The 21,746-nt window shown below is 46.8% G+C and overlaps 1 protein-coding gene across 1 annotated transcript in view; it reads left to right on the top strand.

Annotated features, from left to right (window-relative positions):
• Positions 1-21,746, top strand: part of LOC142768346 (uncharacterized) — a 169,565-nt gene that overhangs the window by 120,361 nt on the left and 27,458 nt on the right. The window contains exon 7 of the mRNA XM_075870318.1: positions 786-905. Coding sequence (XP_075726433.1) covers positions 786-905 — 120 coding nt within the window. The remainder of the gene's footprint in view (positions 1-785; positions 906-21,746) is intronic.

Here is a 21,746-nt window from a genome sequence, read left to right as displayed (position 1 = left end):
CACTTCACTCACGGGAGAGAAAAAAATTAAACAAAGAAAATGACCTTGCCACTTTGTTTGTTTGAAGGCCCTATATTTTCAGACAATGCATATAAAGCCTCATATAATCATTATGATGCTTAAAGTTCACTATTTTGTCTTCGAGACTCAATTGAGTGGGAGGTGTTTTTTCATCCCCTATTCTTTTTACTCGGGCTCTCATGTCAAGACTGACAACGCATGAGGACCCAATTAATGCATATTGTGTGCTAAAATAGGTATTGTAGGTGCAGGTTGGAGCAGAATTTCTTAGGACCAAAGGCTGCAATGTTTTATTTTCCACCATGTCCTTTTCGGGTTATGTCGGCGTAGATTTGACTCTAAGGCGTAAGTAAAAGTGAACATTAGAAAGACAATTTAATTTGACATGACGTGGTTATCTCCAGCAATGACGTACAGTATCCTGTCTAAGTAAAAAAATGGTGCTTCCATCAAATCCGCGATTGCTGTACGTGAAAGTGACTGATATAGGGAAGTCTAGAAAGCTAGAGCACGAAGGCTGCTGCACGTGCACACACGACGATAGTGTTTTCATGCCCTCTCACGCACAGCTGCGCCTATGCTGGTTGCCGCTGGCCCATCGTGAAACAGAGGCGCTAGTTTTATGGCCGTGAAAAGCACTTCATGATTTCCGCTGAGTGAAATAATTAGCTGTGCACTAGCCCAGACAATTCTATAGTACTGTGAAAAGGCAAGAGCTCTTACTCAATGAGATGGGCTCATACATAACTCACTTTTTTTTGCAGATTCGAGGTGTCCGAAAACAAGGGGCCCATGTGATTGGTACTGTTTGGTTCTGGGTTCTCTTTTCGGATATTGCGCACTCGATGGCCGGAAGTGCATCTGTGTCAGTTCAAAAGTCTTAGGTAAGAAAAGTTGTTCGCAAGATACTCCACGCATTTAAGTCGGAACAGGGGGAATCTCAAGCTATCCTTGAGTTCAGCTATGAGTTGTTTTTTTCAATAGCAACGATTTAGCGATTCCAAGTATAGTTAGTAGAGCTTCATAAAAAAACCACAGCTTTGCCGAAAAGGCGAAGCAATGAACGCAATATCAACGTATTGGAAGGTCATGCACACAATGGCAAGCAGCAGATCGAACCATGTCCCGCGTTTTTCACGCGCAAATGATGCACAAAACGTACTCACAGGTACAAATAAACGCGAGTAAGCGTCTCAATTGTTACTTCGCTGTGTCTGAAAAGCGCACCCTTTTCGCAAACGGAGGCTGTGCAACGATTCCCATGACCTTTGTGCACCCGGTAGCTACAACAGAATCATTCCCACAAAACGCAAAGACTAGCCAAGACTTACGACTCTTTCCACTGCAAGATAAGCACGCGCGATATAGCGTACAACCCCTTATTCTCTACGTGGGCCAAAGTAGGTGTGAGAGATGAAAGCCGCCGTGCGATCTATGTGCCATCTTGCAGATAATGCTGAAAATGCGATAGTTGCCTTCCGAGGTTCTTGCCAACAGCCGTGAGTGGTAGATATGAATAGCTTGCCATTTGAACGTTGAAGGAGGTACCCTTCGGTAGCTCAGTGGTTAGCGCCTCGCATCCATGACTCGGAGTTCTCACGTTTGATTCCGCGTAGCAATAAATAATGCTTCAAGTAATATGCAATGTGCTAAAACATATTGCCTGATCATGTATCATATTATGGCATCTTTGTCGAATTTGATTGCATATATTAATATACAAATGTCCAAATTTTTATACGTTTTAGCCACTCACACATACAATGGCTCTCGCGTATTACTTTGTTAAAAGCTATTGTGCAATGAGTGTTTAGCCAACTATAAATATATATATATATATATATATATATATATATATATATATATATATATATATATATATATATATATATATATATATATATATATATATATATATATATATATATATATATATATATACATATATATATATATATATATATATATATATATATTGTGGGCATTTGTAACTTACATAGTCCTCATCCCTGCATAATCACAATCACCATCCACTTGTCTGTTTGCCCTCATTGCCCCTCTGGGCCATCATCATCCTCATCGTCTGTGTGCTGGCTCAGCCCGTTCGTTTTGCGAGGTCTTTCCTCAAATAAACGCTGTCGCAGCCAAGACTACCAAGACTTCATACGTGGTGGAGGTGGATTTTTGGTCCTCTGACCTCCCGCAGCCCGCTATACCCCCTGGAGCTTCGTTCAGGCCGCCGTTTGCGCCCACAGTCAGGCAGCATGTCCCAGACTGAGCCTGCCGGCACTGATGTCATCAACCACGCACCGCCGCAAGCTGCCCCTCCTACTTACATACACGGACATCAGCGGGAACCCCCGCTCTTCGCTGGTCTTCGGGGAGAAGACGTAGAAGACTGGCTTGATGACTACGACCGTGTAAGTGCCACTAATAGGTGGGACGAGGCCGCCAAACTGCGTTACGTGCCTTTTTATCTGGTCGGAGTCGCGAAGACATGGTATTTTAACCATGTCGTTGACTTACCCGACTGGGCTACCTTCCAGCAGCAGCTGCGGCACGTCTTTGGGACACCAGACATTCGATCCGCCGTCGCGAAGAGGACACTCGATACTCGCCGACAACATCCCGGTGAATCGTATAGTTTATACATCGAGGATGTCCTCGCACTCTGCCGGCGTGTCAATCAATCCATGGCGCAATCGGACAAAGTGCGCCACATATTGAAAGGCATTGGGCCTGTCGCCTTTAATGCCCTCGCTGTGCAAAACCCAGCTACCATCGCTGATGTCGTGGCGACATGCCAGCTCCTTGATGCGCTGTGCTCCGTTCGCCTTCAACCAGACATCGGCGACCACCACTCCACGTCAGATGGCCATCTGCGTGACCTCATCCGGGACATTACACGCGAAGAATTGTGGTCCATGGGCTAGACACCTCCTACACCGCGACCTACACAGCCTTCGGGAATGCCCTTACGTGACATCATCAGGGAGGAACTTACATTCCTGACTGGCTCTGTGCCCGTACAGCCACCTGCTTCTCACCCTATAGCCACGTACCCTCAAGTTGCTGCCGTGCCTCCCAGCGACGCCCACGCGACATTGACACGTCCATCCTACGCGTCAGTTGCTGCCGCTACCCCGGTGAACTACCATTCCGTGCCCCCTGACCCTTCGGCCCACCTGACCGCGCTATCTCCAGGTGCCCCGAATGCCTTCTATTCCCCACCGTGGCGCTCGTCTCGCCCTGTATGCTACTACTGTGGCTATCGCGGTCACATATCTCGTTTCTGCGGAAAGCGCCAGCAAGATGAGCGTCGGAACGATGTGCGTGAACAGGATTTGTACACCGGGGCGTCTTACCAAGGTCGGCGTTATTCGTCTCCCCCGCACCGGTCTCCATCTCCTCCTGCATCGACTGCACCACGAAACAGCCGAAACACGAGACGCCGCTCGCCTTCGCCCTTCCGCCGTTCCACTTCTCCACTTCGGCCCGCCTCATTCACCCCTGATATTCATTCGGAAAACTAAGTGATACAGTTTGTGGAGGAAAAACTGCATTCGGAATTAGAACTGAAATTCCTCTATTAGGCCCGTATAACATGGTTTCTGTAGAAGTGGAAGGAGTGCGAGTCGATGCTTTGGTGGACACAGGTGCGACATTTTCTGTGATACGTGCTGATTTTTGTGAACATTTAAGGAAGTAATGACGCCTTACGATAGCGCTACGTTAGTTGCTGCCCAGGGTAACATCATTCGCCCTTGCGCGCTTTGTACTATGCGTGTTTTCATCGACGGCATCCGCCATCATGTCCAGTTTGCTGTCCTGTCCCGCTGCTCTCACCAACTAATTTTAGGGTGGGATTTTCTATCATCTGCTTCCGCGGCAATTTGTTGTGAACAACGCTTCGTTCACCTCGCTGACACCGCCTACATGCTTGACGACGATAATCAGAAGCCACTTCGTCTGGTCGCTGCAAAAGACATTGAACTCCCGCCACTACAAGAGCAAATTGTCAACATTACGTCCAACGACATCTATCACGGGGATGTAATGGTCTCACCGTCACAACTTTGCGTTCGCAAAGGTGTAGTTATTCCGTCCGGTGTCGTTCATTTTTGCAATGGCTCGGCACTTGTCACCGCTGTCAACTCTACACCAGAGAAGATATTACTGTCACAGGGCACTACTGTGGCCCGTGTTGCTGACTTCAAGCCTGTACTCGTCACGCCACTTCAGGCCATCGCATCCAAATAACCTTGCCTCGGTGAGCATGTTTCTTCCTCCGCCTTTACCACCACTATCAGCAGCGAATTGACATATTCACAGAGGCAGCAGCTGCTCGCATTGTTACAGAAATATGCAAATTCTTTCGATATTTGCTCGTCTAAGCTGGGCCGCACTAATACTACAGCACATCGAATTCAAACTGTTGGGACATCTATTGTACACCGCCGACCCTACCACGTGTCTCTAACTGAAAGAAAAATTATAGAAGAAAACGTTGCGGACATGCTAAAATGGGAAGTCATCCGTCCCTCATCTAGCCCTTGGTCGTCTCCTATTGTTTTGGTCCATAAAAATGATGGCTCTGTGTGGTTTTGCGTGGACATCCGGGCGCTCAATAAGATCACACGCAAGGACGTGTACCATATGCCACGCTTTGACGACGCCCTTGATTCCCTACAAGGCGCGGAATTCTTTTCAAGCATCGACTTGCGTTCTGGGTACTGGCAGATCCCCATGCATGAAGACGATAAGGAGAAAACGGCATTCGCAACCCCCGACGGGCTATATGAATTCAACGTGATGCCTTTCGGGCTCTGCAACGCACCCGCGACTTTTGAGCGCATGATAGATACCGTGCTGCGCGGCCTGAAATGGAAAAAATGCCTTTGCTACCTGTACGACATTATTAGATGCGAAAGCATCTTATACTCGCGCCTTGTAATGCGCCGTCCGCGCCGTCCGCGTCGTCCGCACCGCTTCTCGAACATTCGACAGCTGACGCGCGCGCATGCGCCGTCGCCCACTCTTCCACCATCTGTGCATCCCTTCCTCCTCTACACACCGCGCGTGCTTCACTCCTCCACCATCTGTGCACCCTTCCTCCTCTACACACCGCGTTCGACATCTACAATTCTCCTGATTCTCCAGTGGACGCGCATGTGGCGTCGCGCTTCGAGAACATTCAACAGCTGACAGTGCATGCGCCGTCGAGCTGTATATATACTCAAGGTCGGCGCTCGCTCGCTCAGTTGCCGCTCGTCGGTTGGTTTGTACGGCGCGTCGACGTCCAAGGTCGCGGTGAAATGAATTCCAACGAATCCACAAACACAATGATCGACGTCCCTTCGACCAGCGCCGCCCTTTCGCATACGTGTGTACGTGTTCACTCATTTAACACCACCTCCTACAACCACGTTAACCAATTTAGCCATCGACCCAAGTAAGTCGCAATTTAACACCCCATTTCACAACCACGTTAACCAATTTAGCCATCGACCCAAGTAAGTCGCACTTTAACACCCCGTTAACCAATTATATGCTCCGCATCCTCCTCAGGGTTCCCCCGAGGGAAGCTGCGGGCAATTTTTTATCTTTTCGTCAACATTTCCTGAGCATCTAGAACGATTGGATCAAGTTTTGACGTGCCTTGCTGGCGCCGGGCTTCAAATAAACACGAAGAAATGCTCTTTCGCTAGCAAATCTATCAAGGTCTTAGGACACGTCGTTAGCAAAGATGGCATCTAGCCCGACCCTGACAAGATTTCTGCAGTCCTTCACTTTCCGTGCCCCGAAAAACCAAAGGAGCTTCGCAGTTTCCTTGGCCTCGCCTCCTATTTTCGCCGGTTTAATTAAAACTTCGCTTCTATTGCTGCTCCATTACACCAACTACTTGCTTTCAACGTCCCCTTTCTGTGGTTTCAAGAATGTCAAACGGCATTCAACCTGTTGAAGCGGGCACTCACGTCTTAACCTCTGCTCTGCCACTTTGACGAAGCCGCACCAACTATCCTCCATACCGACGCTAGCGGCCTTGTTATAGGAGCCGTTCTTCTACAACGCGACAAGTCTTCCCTAGAGAAAGTTGTTGCATATGCCAGTCGCGTACTCACCGCTGCTGAAAAGAACTACACTTTAACTGAGCAAGAGTGTTTGGCTGTGGTTTGGTCGGTCCAGAAGTTCCGTCCCTATCTCCACGGCCGTCACTTCACAATCGTTACGGACCACCATGCCTTATGCTGGCTTTCTACCCTGAAGAACTTCTCCGGACGCTTGGGTCGGTGGATACTACGCTTGCAGGAGTACGACTTTGACATAACTTGCAAGTCAGGCAGAAAACATCAAGACGCCGATGCTTTATCTCGTTGCCCGCTTCCAACTACCCATATCAGCGTTGGTGAGAACTCAACCGCCACATCTACCAAAGTTCATACGCTCGCATCAATAACGCAAAACTTTTCGGACGACGAGCTAACATTTATCTCCCGCCAGTGGTCCGATTCATACTGCAGACGCATGATGGACCACCTTTCGGGAGTTTATCATCCACCAAACGCAGGACTTCGTCGTCAACTCCTGCACTTTAAGCTGGACAATGGGGTTCTCTACCGCCACGTTTACCACCCTGACGGTCAGCGCTGGGTTCCTGTACTGCCACGCTCTCTTCGACTTCAGGTGCTCGAAGCCTTCCACGACGACTTGACGGCTGGTCATCTTGGTTTTAAAAAAAACTATTGACCGCATTCGATGTCGTTATTACTGGCCTGGCCTTTCTTCTAGTGTAGCTCGGTACGTCGGTTCCTGCTACCCATGCCAGCGTCGTAAACTCCCCACGTCGGCACCTGCTGGACCTCTACAGCCACTTCCGTGCCCTTCAATGCCGTTCGAGGTTGTAGGTGTTCACCTTTACGGGCCTCTCCCCGTCACATCTGCTGGCAAACGATGGATAGTGACTGCCGTGGACCACCTGACACGCTACGCTGAGACTTTCTCTGTTATTACAGGCTCAGCTGTGGAAGTTGCAGACTTTATTCTTCACGCAATAATACTGCGTCATGTGGCTCCTCGTGTACTGCTTAGTGACCGTGGCAAAGTGTTCCTGTCACAAGTTGTAAATGAAGTACTGCGCGCTTCTGGAACTAATCACAAGACAGCTTCAAGCTACCACCCTCAGACAAATGGTCTCGCAGAAAGAGTTCACCGAACCCTTGCAGACATGATAGCCGTTTACGTCCAACCCGACCACAAAAACTGGGATACTCTTTTACCATTCCTGACATTCGCTTACAACACCGCCGTTCAGCGAACAACTTGCTGCTCACAGTTTTACCTCGTGTACGGACGCACCCCGACTACCTTTCTCGACGTCTCCTTCTTTAGCAGCCATGGGAATTCATGTCAGTCTTCTAGCGAAGAATACATTTCCCGCCTGGCCCAGTCTCGCCATCAGGCTTGCATCAATACTAAAGCGAGACAGCACGAGTGGAAGATCATCTATGACGAATCCCACCGCGTTGTGTCTTTCCAACCTGGTGACGAGGTGCTGCTTTTGACACCCATTCGCACTCCTGGTCTCTGTGACAAATTTCACCCACGCACTATCGGGCCATACATTGCTTTAGAACAGACTTCACCGGTTAATTATCGTGTGACACCACTCGTCGCCCCAACAGACCGCCGCTACCACAGCACAGAGATTATCCACGTTTGTCGCATGAAACCTTCCACGCGACGTTCCCCGTCACTTTGACTTACGGCGGCCAGGGTGTCCGCTTCCAAGTGGGGGGAATTAGTGTGGGCATTTATAACTTACATCGTCCTCATCCCTGCATAATCACAATCACCATCATCCGCTTGTCTCTTTGCCCTCATTGCCACTCTGGGTCATCATCATCGTCATCGTCTGTGTGCTGGCTCTGCCCGTTCGTTTTGCGAGATCTTTCCTCAAATATACGCTGTCGCAGCCAAGACTACCAAGACTTCATAATATATATATATATATATATATATATATATATATATATATATATATATATATATATATATATATATATATATATATATATATATATATATATATATATATATATATATATATATATATATATATATATATATATACAAAAAACCAAGCTATGCAAATATCTTTATGGGCCAACTCGAAGTTATATTCTCAGACGCATGCAGTCTCAAACCGTTCTATTATAAGCGTTTTATTGACGACGTCTTTCTGATCTGGCAGCACGGAGAGACAGAACTTGTGTCGTTCATTGCAGACTTCAACAAGGCTCATCGCACCATCTCTTTTTCGGAATCATACTTAAGCACAGCAATAAATTTTCTTGACATCACGGTTACTATACCTGCCAATAAAGCGACGACTAAACTCTTTAGAAAACCCATGAATAGGCAGTCATACCTACATCTCAATAGTTCACATACAAAGCACTGCAAAACGGCAATCCCTATGGCCAAGCACTGCGTTTTAAGAAAATATGTTCGAACAATTCAGATTTTACAGACAACAGCACCAAACTTTGGGAGGTCCTACAGAAACAAAAATATCTACCACAAATCACTAACGATGCTAATAAATGGGCTGAGGCTTGACCGTAAGGAACCATATAATCGGAAGAAGAACGCCGCACCTTCAAGCACGAGCCTGGTTATAACACACTCCTCATCAGCACCAAACATCAACAACATTCTTCAGAAGCATCACAACATACTAATACCGAGTGATCACCTTAAAAACATCTTCCCTGATCCCCCACGTGTGGTATATCGCAGATCGAAGAACTTACGCGACATACTAACCTCATCAAGGATTACCTCCACCACTTTTTCTGGTTGTCATCCATGCAACAAACCCCGTTGCAAAGCTTGTAACCATTTGACGAAGACCACTTTGGTTAAGAGTACAGCATCAAACTTTCATCTAAAAATTAAAGGGGATTTTGACTGCGACACAAGCAACATTGTGTACATGCTTGAATGCTCTGTGTGCAAACTCCAGTACATCGTACACAATGAAACGCCTTTTAGACTGCGCTTTATAACCATAAGCCACATGCCACAAGCCTACCCAATCTACCTTTGTCTAAGCACATTAACATTTCTGGTCACTCATTCAATAAACTAAGAGCTACTATACTGGAATCAGGTTTCCCTTCACACTATGACAGGGAACTGCGCGAGTCATTTCTGATACACAAGGTCAACGTGATTTTATCCGGTGTAAATGAAAATCCAGGCAAACTGACGTTTCTTTCGATGCAGAACTAAGTTCTAGTTTAATCACAGTCTGTTCATAATAACTGTACACGCAGATTTTAACTACACCTTTTCGGTGCAATAAATGTCTTTACTGTGTTGTCGATTCTGTGCCCCATGAAATTCTTAGTAACGCATCTTGTTCCATTCGAACGTTTTCTGCTATACTTTTTTTGTGTTTTTTGTGCGTGTGATTTGCTGTATGGGTTTGATAGCTTTATTTTTTGTCTGTAGATATTACTGTACTTTTCAAACTGCAATTCGTGTGATCTACTTGATGTAAACCCCGTTCATGCATTCTCATAATCTTTCTTTGACATTGCCTTGACATTCTCTGCTCACCGTTCATTACTCGCCACGTCACAGTAGATAGTGCGTGATAGTGATGGCTTACGTGTCAGGGGTCCTTGATATACCATGCCTACTTAAGAAAAGCGCATTTTTGTATCGTGTTTTCCCTGATGAAGGCCGGTCACCGGCTGAAACGTAGGAAAAATAAAAAAGTTTTCGTTTTGCCCGCCCTCCACTATTTGGTATTTTTCCACTGAATCCAACGACACCTTCTTTTTCATACCTTACGCCTATGGATCCCGAACGGACTGTGGAAGTTCCCAAAGACGGCGGTTTCTACTGTCGTCTTAGGGGACTCCCAAAGGAAGTACCTTTACTAGCACTTCGACTCTGCTCGAGAAGGCAGTCCCGCCTTCGTCACACAGTGTGGCGCCAGCATCGACGACGTACGTGCGTTATTGGAATTCGTGCCACCGTAAACAACGACCCTTATCCTCAGCGTCGGGACTAACGACCTCACCCGCAACACCGGTCATGTGGCGTTTGACAAATACAGAGACCTTCTGAACTTCATTGGTTCGCAACGCCCTGAAATACACCAGATACATGCAAGCTTGGTCCTTCCCCGATGTACCAATGGTCGCCGTGGCAACTGCAACTCATCGACTGTACAACACTGCAACCTAGAGGCATGTGACTTTAACCACCGCCTGAGAAATTTTTGCCCCCCACTCTCGTCTTTCACTTTAAGGGTAATGAAAAATGTTGTTTGCTTAGAGTTTCTAACTCTTTGCACTGGGTTAACATGTGCAGGACCGTTAATGCTTCACCACATCTGTCTCACAATGGTGGATCGCCACCGGAGAAAAACTATGTGTGTGTCGTGTATGTGTGTCCTATCCTGAGCCTTGTTAGTGTTACCTCAGTTAGACGTGATTTTGATACTGGTGGCCAATGGCCAAGGTGTGTCTTGATAACGTGTAGCTTGTTTTGTGTGTGTCTATCCCACTTGCTCTGCCAGTAGTCCCTGAGCTTTCGTTTGAGAGAAGGCTTAAGATCAAGGGGTGGGATCGATATGGGTGTAGTGGAACTGATTTCGTGGACAGATGCAGCAAGTTGATCCGCCATCACGTTGCCTTGGATCTCACGGTGCCCTGGCACCCAGCACACTACAACATGTTGTTTGAGTGTGTAGAGTGTGCATAAAATAGAGTAAAGTGAGACGAGGACAGGATTTTTTTGTTTTTTAAGATTGTGCAGAGCTGTAACCACACTAAGGGAGTCCGTATAAGTTACTGCTTTTTGTATTTGTGATTGCTTGATGTGTTTAGCCGCCACAAGTATCGCGTAAGCTTCCGCTGTGAAGGTACTTGTGCCTAGATGTAGAGGGCCAGCATCCGGAAAGGATGGGCCGACAGCAGCGTAGGACACAGAGGAGTTAGACTTGGAGGCATCTGTAAAGAACTCAGGACGTGTGTATTTGTGTTTAAGTTCCAGGAAGTAGTTTGGGATATGGGCAATAGGTGCATGTTTTGTAACTTCTAGGAAAGACACATCGCAGTCTATAATCTGCCACTGCCACAGTGGCGGGTATGGTACAGGAGCCATTAAACTGTTTCAAGTGACACTCCAGTTTCCTCAGCTAGGCCCTTTAGGCGAACTGAGAAGGGCTGCCTTATCGAAGGCCTCTTTTGAAACAGAATAGAGCTCGAGAAATCATTAATAGTGGAGTATGAGGGGTGCTTCTTGTCAGCTTTCATCTTAAGAAAATATACAAAGGACATGTAAGTTCTTTGTAGATGAAGCCACCAATAATTTGACTCAACGTGAAGGCTTTCTACAGGGCTGCTGCGAAAAGCACCCGTAGAAAGGCGGATGCCCAAATGGTGCACGGGATCCGGCATCTTCAAAGCACTTTGAGTCGCAGACTGTAAAATAACGGCCTCATAATCTAAGCGTGTGCCAATGAGGCTCCTATACAAATTCATGAGACATTGCCTGTCGCTACCCCACGTAGTATGTGACAACACTTTCAGAACACTCATGGCTTTTATACATTTTGTTTCTAGATACTAATTTGCGGTATGAAGGTCAGGTTGTGGTCCAAAATTAGGCCTAAGAATTTATGCTCGGCATTAACAGACAGACGTTGACCATTCAATTGAATGTCAGGTTCTGAGTGCATACCTCTCTTTCGGGAGAGCAAGACACATGTGCTTTTTTGTAGGTTCAGTCGGAATCCATTTTCTTCTGCCCATTTAGAGACCTTGTTCAAAGCTAGCTGAACCTGCCGTTCACACATTGCCAGGTTGCATGACTTAAAGCCAAGCTGGACGTCATCGACATATGTACAATAAAACATATTGCGGGAGTTGGACAGGTGCAATGAATTCATTTTGATTATAAATAGTGTACAACTAAGTACACCGCCTTGCGGTACTCCCGTTTCTTGTACAGATGTTTGGGAGAGAACACTTCCCACACGCACACGGAATGTCCGATTGCACGTAACTCTCGATTATGGAAAGAATTCTTCCGCGTACACCCAGGTGAGACAAGTCTCTTAATATGCCAAAACGCCATATTGTGTCGTAAGCCTTCTCGATATGGAGAAACACAGAAAGAAAGGATTGTTTGTGAACGAAAGCGTCTCGGATCTGTGCCTCGATATGCACCAGATGGTCGGTGGTGGATCTACCCTCTCGAAACCCACGTTGGTATTGGTCAAGCAGATTGTGTGTTTCAAGGAAATTTAAAAGTCGGCGGTTTATCATTTTTTCAAAAAGTTTACAAAGGCAGCTGGTTAGTGCAACTGGCCCATAACTTGAAACTGAGAAAGGGTCCTTGCCCTGTTTTAAAATAGGGATAACAATGACCTCTTTCCAGAGAGTAGGTATGGTGCCAGAAAGCTAGATAGCATTGTATAGGGAGAGTAAAGTTTCTCGCGTTTCAAGCGGCAGGTTTTTCAACACTTCATACATGACATTTTCGTGGCCTGGGGCAGAATTACTACAGGAGTTTAGCGATGTTTGTAGCTCAGCTAAGTTGAGAGGTTGGTTGTATGCTTCGTATTTTGTACACTTGTATTCCAGTTTCTGCTTTTCTATCTTTGCTTTATCTTTGAAAAGCTTCAGTATAGTGTGACGAGCTAGAGACCTGCTCGAAGTGTGCACCGAGAAAGTTCGCCTTATCTTCCAGGCTGTGACCCTGTGTGTTTACGAGTGGGAGTGAATGCACTTGTCTTCCTGCTACTCTACCAACCATGTTCCAGACATTAGCCTCTTGGGTATATGAATTAATCCCCAATAAAAACTTGTGCCAGCTTTCCCTTATGGACTGCCGACGCGTTCTCCTGTCCTGAGACTTCATTTTCTTAAAAGTGGCAAGATTTTCGGCTGTCGGTGAGTTCCGAAGCAACCTCCACGCTTTGCTTTGCTGCCTGCGTGCATTTCGGCACTCTGAGTTCCACCATGGCACACGACGTTTTCCAGGGTGTCCATTCGTTTGTGGTATGCTTTCTGTTGCTGCATCAATCAGAGACGCTGTAAAGTAGTCGACAGCCGCATCAATGCTTAAAGTGCATATGTCGCGCCAGTTTATATGAGTGATGGTATAGAACTGTTCCCAGTTGGCTTTGCTTATTAGCCATTTCGGAACCTGGGGCGGGCATTCAGTTGATGTAGGTGTGCTCAAAACTGCAGGAAATGGTCACTTCTGTAGGGATTAGTGATGACATTACAGTAAAGTAGAGGCACAAGCGATGGAGATACTATGCTTAGGTCTATTGAGGAATATGTATTGTTAGCGAGGTTATAATAGGTTGATTCTTTCCGATTCAGGAGACACGCGCTTGAAGAGAGAAAAAACTGTGCCATCAGTCGACCTCAGGCGTCACAACGAGAGTCCCCCATAGCCTGTTGTGTGCATTAAAGTCCCCTAGAACAAGATAGGGTTCGGGAAGTTCATCTATCAAGGACTGGAATTCATGTTTGTGTAGTTAAAAATGTGGATGTATGTATATAGAGCAAATGGTGACGAGTTTGCTTAGAAGGACCACTCGAACAGCCACTGCCTAAAGAGACGTTTGAAGTTTCAAGTGTTTACATGCTAAACCTTGCTTAACTATAACAGCTACACCTCCAGATGATGCCACGGCATCATCACGGTCCTTTCGGAAAATAATGTAACTGTGTAGAAAGTTGGTGTGTTTAGATTTCAAGTGTGTTTCCTGTACACACAGAACTTTTGGTGAGTGAATGTGTAGAAGTTCTTGGACATTGTCGTGGTTTGTGAGAAGGCCTCTGACATTCCATTGTACAATCTGTGTTTCCATATTTGATGGAAAGTGGTGCTGTGTGTACAGAAATGAAGTGGCTGTTCAAGTGGGAAGTTGTAAATTAAGTAGCAGGGCCGTCGTCGGGCACTGTTATTGGTTTCTTGGTTCTTTTAGCGCGCTCTAGGGAGCTACGCCGCATTTCTGGCACCTGAGGTACCGTGTTTGTGTTCATTGCCTCACGTGAAACACTGGACGCCCGCGTACGCGAGCTGCTGTTGCGTATTTGCGACCTCGCCTGGTGAGACGTGGTCGGTCGACCCGACAACCCTGGAGTCGCCTGAGTTTCTGGCTTGGTAGGCGGAGCAGGCTTGGCTGCTTCCACTATGGAGGCGGCCACCACACCCGATGGCTCACTTTGCGTGGGCCTAGGTAGTGGCGGATAGTGATGCGACGCTGCCCCCTGACGCTCCGCATCAGCGTAAGTTGTGCCGTGAAAAGCCAAAACCTTCAGCGTGCTTCCTTGAAGGAGATATTTTCGCGAATTTTCAGTGTAATAATGTCTTTTTCTTTTTTACACTGTGGACAAGAACGTGTATATGACGAGTGGTCTCCGTCACAGTTTACACAATGTAGGGTTTCATTACATTTGTCAGAGATGTGGCCTTGGGCACCGCGTTTGGCACACGCGGGTCGACCACGGCAGCTCTGAGAGCCATGGCCGAACTTTTGACACTGGTAACATCGGCGGGGGTTTGGTATGCAGGGTCTGATCGGTGTCTTTGTATAGCCAGTTTCTATTGTTTGTGGTAGTTCACTGGTGGCAAAGGTCAGTACCATGTGTTTCGTGGGGGTTTCCTGATTGTTCCTTCGGATGACGATTCGCTTCACATTGGTCACATTCTGTTCTTTCCAGCCCTCGAGGAGTTCAGCCTCCTTCATGTCAAGGAGGTCTGTGTCAGAAATAACTCTACGTGCAGAGTTCATGGATCGATGAGGTGTTACGCTGGTGGGAATGTCGCCGAATGTTGCAAGGTTCTTTAGTTTGTCAAATTGTGCTTTGCCACGGAGTTCTAAAAGAAGGTCGCCACTAGCTATTTTTGTAACTTTGTAGCCATCACCTAATGTGGCTGTCAGGGACCGCGATACTATGAACGGGGACACTGTTCGGGCTGTTTTGTTGGGCTTCTCACTGTGTACAACATGATAACCATGATAACGAGGGAATACTTCTTTGGGTCGGCTGAAAAAGGAAAATTCTTCGGTGCGTACGTGCATTGAAGCGGCACGATCATTGAGGAGTGAAAAGCTTCTATGCATGATTGAGGAATGTAATTCAGTAACGATGGCGGCCACACACCACGGAGCCCAAGGAGGGGACGCCACAAGGTTTATGAAACGCGAAACATGCAGACGCCAGCCGTACACCACTACGATAACCTAATGTGCGTAGGCCAAGGTTGGCTAGTTGCACAAGGTTAACCCAAGCCGCCCATGAAATTGGGGAAGTAACAGAAGAAATTAGAAGACAGGATAGATTTAAAGAGGAGAAAAGACGAAGGTGTGGGGGAGAGAGAGATAGGAAAAGGCGACTGCCGATTTCCCCTGGGTGGGTCAGCCCAGGGGTGCTGTCTACGTGAAGCCGGGGCCAAAAGGGTGTGTTGCCTCCGCTTGGGGGCCTTAAAGGTCCAATCACCCGGCGTCGGCTCAACCCCCAAAATCCCCTTTTCCCCGGACACGGCAAAGCCACGCACGGCTAGGCATGGGAGGGCGTAGAAACCAAACGCCTACTTTCACAGGCGCCCCTGCGGGGGATAAATTCAGCAAGGTCCCTAATATTTGACTAGTATCGCAACCGGCTGTCAATCTATCAAACTATGTAAAATCAGGAAGGTTATTGAAAAACGAATCCGTCATGCTCTCCACGCGTCCACACTTGGTACCTATGGAACTGCTTCGACGGTACCTGAGCGGCTTCGACTTTCGTTGAAACCAGCAACTTCCAAATTGTCGGGCCACAACAGCGACAAATGGAATGCAATCTTAACAAATGCTTCTTTAGACCTAACACGTGTCGTGATCGACCATTACAAAGAATCCTCCAAAGCGTTAGTTAACACTAAGCGATAGCTCCGCGCCTCGCATCCGATGAGTACTTCAGAGATCAGGGCCCTCAACGAATACGAACAATGTAAATACGCTGAAATTCACTCAAAAAAGCTAAGAAGTTGCTCCGCGACAAAATACTTCCTGAGACGGCTGTAAAAGAAATAGCGGATCCTGATAATGCAGATGAAGATAAGCCCACTAACACTGTCAATATTTCCGAGGTTATTTTTTCCGGACCGGAATCAGCGGTACTTGCTCGGTGTTTAAACTGCTGTCCTGCCATTGGTGGCTGTAACTTTTTCCAGCTGGCAAAGAATTTAAATAATTTTGCACGAAACCTACGCTTAATAGAACTGTTTCAAGAAGGGCCATCTTCTTCGCACAAGCCATACCGCGAGCACTGGACGCCTCCAACACAACGTAACAAGTTCTTGATCTCTACATCTCAGCAGTACAAGGCGACATTCTAGAGGCCTATAAGAAACCCACGTCCTCTAAACATAGTCTGTCCATTTCAGAGAAAGAAGCCCTCCATAAGCTGCAAGATCGTGAAAACATAATTATCAGACCAGCTGATAAAGGTGGTGCTGTATAATAATAAATAAGTCTGATTATACTACTGAGATTCAAAGACAGCTGAATGATATCTATTTCTACAAGCGCCTTGATGACGATACGACAGAGCAGTTCAAGGAAATGGTTTCCAATACCAAAGAAGACCTTGTCAAAGAAGACAAAATCAGCGAGAGAGCTATACGGTTATTAATGTCCCTTAGCCCCATCCCGGGGCAATTTTATATCGTGCCAAAAATACACAAACCAAATAATCCTGACCGACCTATTGTTTCCGCTATTGGCACCGTCAGTGAACCAATGTCAAGATTCGCTGATAATCTCATTAAGGATATCCCACCCACTTTCAATTCATACCTGAAAGATACAAACCATTTCTCGCTCGACATCATTGACCTCGACGTGCTACTTGTTTCATTACTTGTGACACTAGACGTAGCCTTACTCTATACGAACATCCCGCATATTGATGATATTCAAGCAATACTAGAGGCTTATAAAGAAAAATTTTCTAACAAAACAATGGACAACAACACACTAGCGCGGTTACTAGAAGTAATCCTGACATTGAACAATTTTGAATTTGATGATGTGCATTATGTACAGGTTAGTGGCACTTCCATGGGAACAAAAATTGGACCAAGCTATGCAAATATCTTTATGGGCCAACTCGAAGATAAATTCTTAGACGCATGCAGTCTCAAACCGTTCTATTGTAAGCGATATTGACGACGTCTTTCTGATCTGGCAGCACGAAGAGACAGAACTTCTGTCGTTCACTGCAGACTTCAACAAGGCCCATTGCACCATCTCTTTTTCGGAATCATACTCAAGCACAGCAATAAACTTTTTTGACGTCACGGTTACTATACGTGCCAATAAAGTGACGACTAAACTCTTTAGAAAAGCCATGAATAGGCAGTCATACCTACATCTCAATAGTTCACATACAAAGCACTGCAAAACGGCAATCCCATATGGTCAAGCACTGCGTTTTAAGAAAATATGTTCAAAAAATTAAGACTTTGCAGACAACTGCACTAAACTTCGGGAGGCCATACAGAAACAAAAATATCCACCACAAATCATTAACGATGCTATTACACGGGCTGAGGACATTGACCGTAAGGAACTTTATATTCGGAAGAATAACGCCGCACCCTCAAGCACGAGTCTGGTTATAACACTCCGCATCAGCACCAAACATCAACAGCATTCTTCAGAAGCATCACAACATACTAATACAGAGTGATCACCTTAAAAACATCTTTCCTGATCCCAACGTGTGGTATATCGCATATCGAAGACCTTACGCGATATACTAACCTCATCAAGGATTACCTCCACCACTTTTTCTGGTTGTCATCCATGCAACAAACCCCGTTGCAGAAGTTTATAACCATATGACGAAGACCACTTTGGCTAAGAGTACAACATCAAGCATTCGTCTAAAAATAAAAGGGATTTTGACTGCCACACAAGCAACATTGTGTACGTGCTTGAATGCTCTGTGTACAAACTCCAGTACATCGGACATACTGAAACGCCTTTTAGACTGCGCTTTAATAACCACAAGTCACATGCCACAAGCCTACCCAATCTACCTTTATCTAAGCACGTTAACATTCCTGGTCACTCATTCAATAAACTAAGAGCTACTATACTGGAATCAGGTTTCCCTTCACACTATGATAGGGAACTGCTCGAGTCATTTCTGATACACAAGTTCAACGCGATCTTATCCGGTATAAATAAAAATCCAGGCAAACTGACGTTTCTTGCGGCGCAGAACTAAGTTCTAGTTTAATCACTGTCTGTTCATAATCACTGTACACGCATATTTTCACTCCACTTTTTCGGTGCAGTGAATTTCTTGACTTTGTGTTATCGATTCTGTTTGTGCCCCATGAAAATTTTTAGAAACGCATCTTGTTCCATTCGACCATTTTCTGCTATAATTTTTGTTTTTTTTGTGCATGTGATTCGCTGTATGGGTTTGATAGCTTTATGTTTTGTTTGTAGATATAACTGTACTTTTGAAACTGCTATTCATGTGATCGACTTGATGTAAACCTTGTTCATGCATTCTCATAATCTTTCTTTGACATTGCCTTGACATTCTCTGCTCACCGTTCATTACTCGCCACGTCACAGTAGATAGTGTGTGATAGTGATGGTTTACGTGTCAGGGGCCCTTGATATACCATGCCTACTTAAAAAAGCGCAGTTTTGTATCGTGTTTTCCCCGATGAAGGCTGATCCCCGGCTGAAACGGTGGAACAATAAAAAGTTTTCGTTTTGCCCATCCTCCAAAGTATATCAGAGTATATATCGAGTTGTCCAGCTTTAATTGCGAGAGTTGCCGACGGAGCCTTACATTAGGTGGACGGGAACTGCCAGTGAGGTAGCCTATAAGACGTCGACAGTATGGGTCAGCCGACTGTCGAGGAGGAAAATCGTGGGGGTCGTCTGAAAGCACTTGGTCCATAGAGGCGAGAGAGGAAACCACCGTAGACGTGGACTCCGAGGGCGTGTTGTGCAAATTGATTGCGAAAACCCCGAGTGGAGTCGCTGGTAGTGGGCAGCGAGAAAGAGCGTCGGTGTCATTATGCTTCCTGCCACACTTGTATATGATCTCGAAATCATATTCTTGGAGGCGTAGAATTCAGCGTCCGAGGCGTCCGGACAAGTGCTTGAGTGTCGAAAGCCAACGTAAAGCGTAGTAGTTGGTCCCAATGGTGAAATGGCGGCCGTGCAGATATGGACGAAATTTCTGTACTGACCAAACGATGGCGAGGCACTCCTGCTCGGTGATCGTGTAGTTCCTCTCGATTGATTTGATTGATTGATTGATATGTGGGGTTTAACGTCCCAAAACCACTATATGATTATGAGAGACGCCGTAGTGGAGGGCTCCGGAAATTTCGACCATCTGGGGTTCTTTACCGTGCACCCAAATCTGAGCACACGGGCCTACAACAATTTTGCCTCCATCGGAAATGCAGCCGCCGCAGCCGGGATTAGAACCCGCGCCCTGCGGGTCAGCAGCCGAGTACCTTAGCCACTAGACCACCGCGGCGGGACGTGTAGTTCCCCTCGGCTGCGGAGAGGACGCGGCTGGCGTATGCAACGACTCGCTCTCGCCAAGAGTTGTCGCGTTGCAGGAGCACGGCTCCTAAACAGCGGCCGCTAGCGTCTGTGTACAGGAAGGTCGGTGCATCATCGTGAAAATGAAAAAGTACAGGGTCGGTCGTGAGGGCACTCTTCAACCTGTCGAAAGCCGATTCACATTCCTGAGACCACTGAAAGGGCATACCGGAAGCAAGTAGCATATGAAGTGGTGCGGCTATGGAGGCAAAGTTTTGTGTGAATCGCCGAAAGTAAGAGGCGAGACCAAGGAAACTTCGCAAATCTTTCGGTTTGTCAGGGCGAGGGAAGCGAAGCACTGCAGCAGTTTTATCAGGGTCTGGACGAATTCCGTCCTTGCTCACAACATGACCAAGTACCTTGATAGATCTGCTGGCGAAATTGCACTTTTTGATGTTAATTTGAAGACAGCGCCCGCAAGACAAGTCAGGACCTCGTCCAAGCGTTGCAGATGTTGAGGAAACGTCGATAAAAAAACAACAATGTCATCGAGGTAACATAGGCAAGTCTTCCATTTCAGGCCACGCAGCACGGTGTCAATCATGCGCTCAAAAGTTGCGGGCGCATTGCATAGACCGAATGGCATAACATTGAATTCGTATAGGCCTTCCGGGGTTGCAAACGCAGTTTTTTCTTTATCATCTTCGTGCATGGGGATTTGCCAATAGCCGGAACGCAAGTCGAGGCTCGAAATGTATTCAGCACCCTGTAATGAATCTAGGGTGTCGTCGACGCGTGGCATGCGGTATACGTCCTTCCTACTGATCTTATTGAGTGCTCGGTAATCTACATAAAATCGTACGGAACCGTCTTTTTTTACGCACCAGAACGATGGGTGACGACCAAGAACTGGTTGAGGGTCGGATTATCTCCCGTTGGAGCATATCGTCTACGTTTCCTTCAACGATTTTTCGTTCGGCTAGAGAGACGCGGTATGGACGGCGGTGCACAATGGATGTTCCGTCGGTCTGAATACGATGTGCTGTAGCGGTTGTCTGGCCCAGGGTGGATGAATGAACGTCAAAGGAGTTTGCATGCTTTTCCAACAAATCAAGCAGCTGCTGCTTCTGTGAGTCTGTCAAGTCTTTGTTGATGGCTGCTGTAAAGGCCGAGGAAGCAGCTTAATCTGCAGGATGGCCTTTAGAGGAGACAGGGGTAAGAGGCACAATGCACAGAGGCTGCGGATCGGCAATGCAGGCGACAGTAGTGCCCCGTGGCAGTAAAATTTTATCTTGTGTGGTGTTGGTAGCAGCGAGGACAGTTGATCCATTGTTGAAGCGAGCCACACCTGATGCGAGAGCTATGCCTTTATTAAGGCAACGCGTTGACGGAGTGACCAAAATGTCACCACAGTCGATGTCGTTGGACAAAACTGTAACTAATTGATGTTCGTTTGGTGGTAACTCGATGTCTACTGCAGCGATGAGTCGAAGTGGCCTGTAGGTTTCGTCGTTGAGCAAGTGGTCCATGTCAGTAAGATGAACGACACGTTGTGCACAGCAAATAGCCGAATAACAGCACGAATAACAAAAAATGCAGCCCCAGTGTCCACCAAAGCATCAACGTCCACTCCCTCAACTGAGACTGCAATCATATTGTAGGGGCGCGCTGGAGGAATTTGAGTCCTGTGTTGGAATGCAGTTTGTCCTCCAAAAACTGCATTGCTTAGTTTTCCGGACGCCGATCAGAAGTAAGGGAAGCAGGCTGAAGAGGAGAAGAGGAGCGATGGTAAGGCGACGGTGAACGGCGTCGGGTTGATCGGTGACTACTGCACAGTTCACCCGATGCAGGCGGAGATGGAGACCGACGTGGCGGTGACGAATAACGGCGGCCCTGGTACAAGGCTCCTGCGGTATAGTCTTGTTCGCGTATGTCATACCCTCGGCGCTCGTCTTGCTGGCGCTTGCGGCAAAAGCGTGAAATGTGACCACGATAGCCGCAATAATAGCTCGTAGGCCGAGTCGATCGATAAGGAGGGTAGTAGCTTGCGCTAATTGCACCGGGAGAAAGAGCAGTCAGAGGGACAGAGGATGGCTCAGGTGGTGGTGAT

Source organism: Rhipicephalus microplus, chromosome 8 (genome assembly GCF_043290135.1).
Source record: "Rhipicephalus microplus isolate Deutch F79 chromosome 8, USDA_Rmic, whole genome shotgun sequence".
NCBI classification, from domain to species: domain Eukaryota; kingdom Metazoa; phylum Arthropoda; class Arachnida; order Ixodida; family Ixodidae; genus Rhipicephalus; species Rhipicephalus microplus.
Note: the sequence above shows the minus strand (reverse complement) of the source record. Positions and strands in the feature narration are given on the sequence as shown.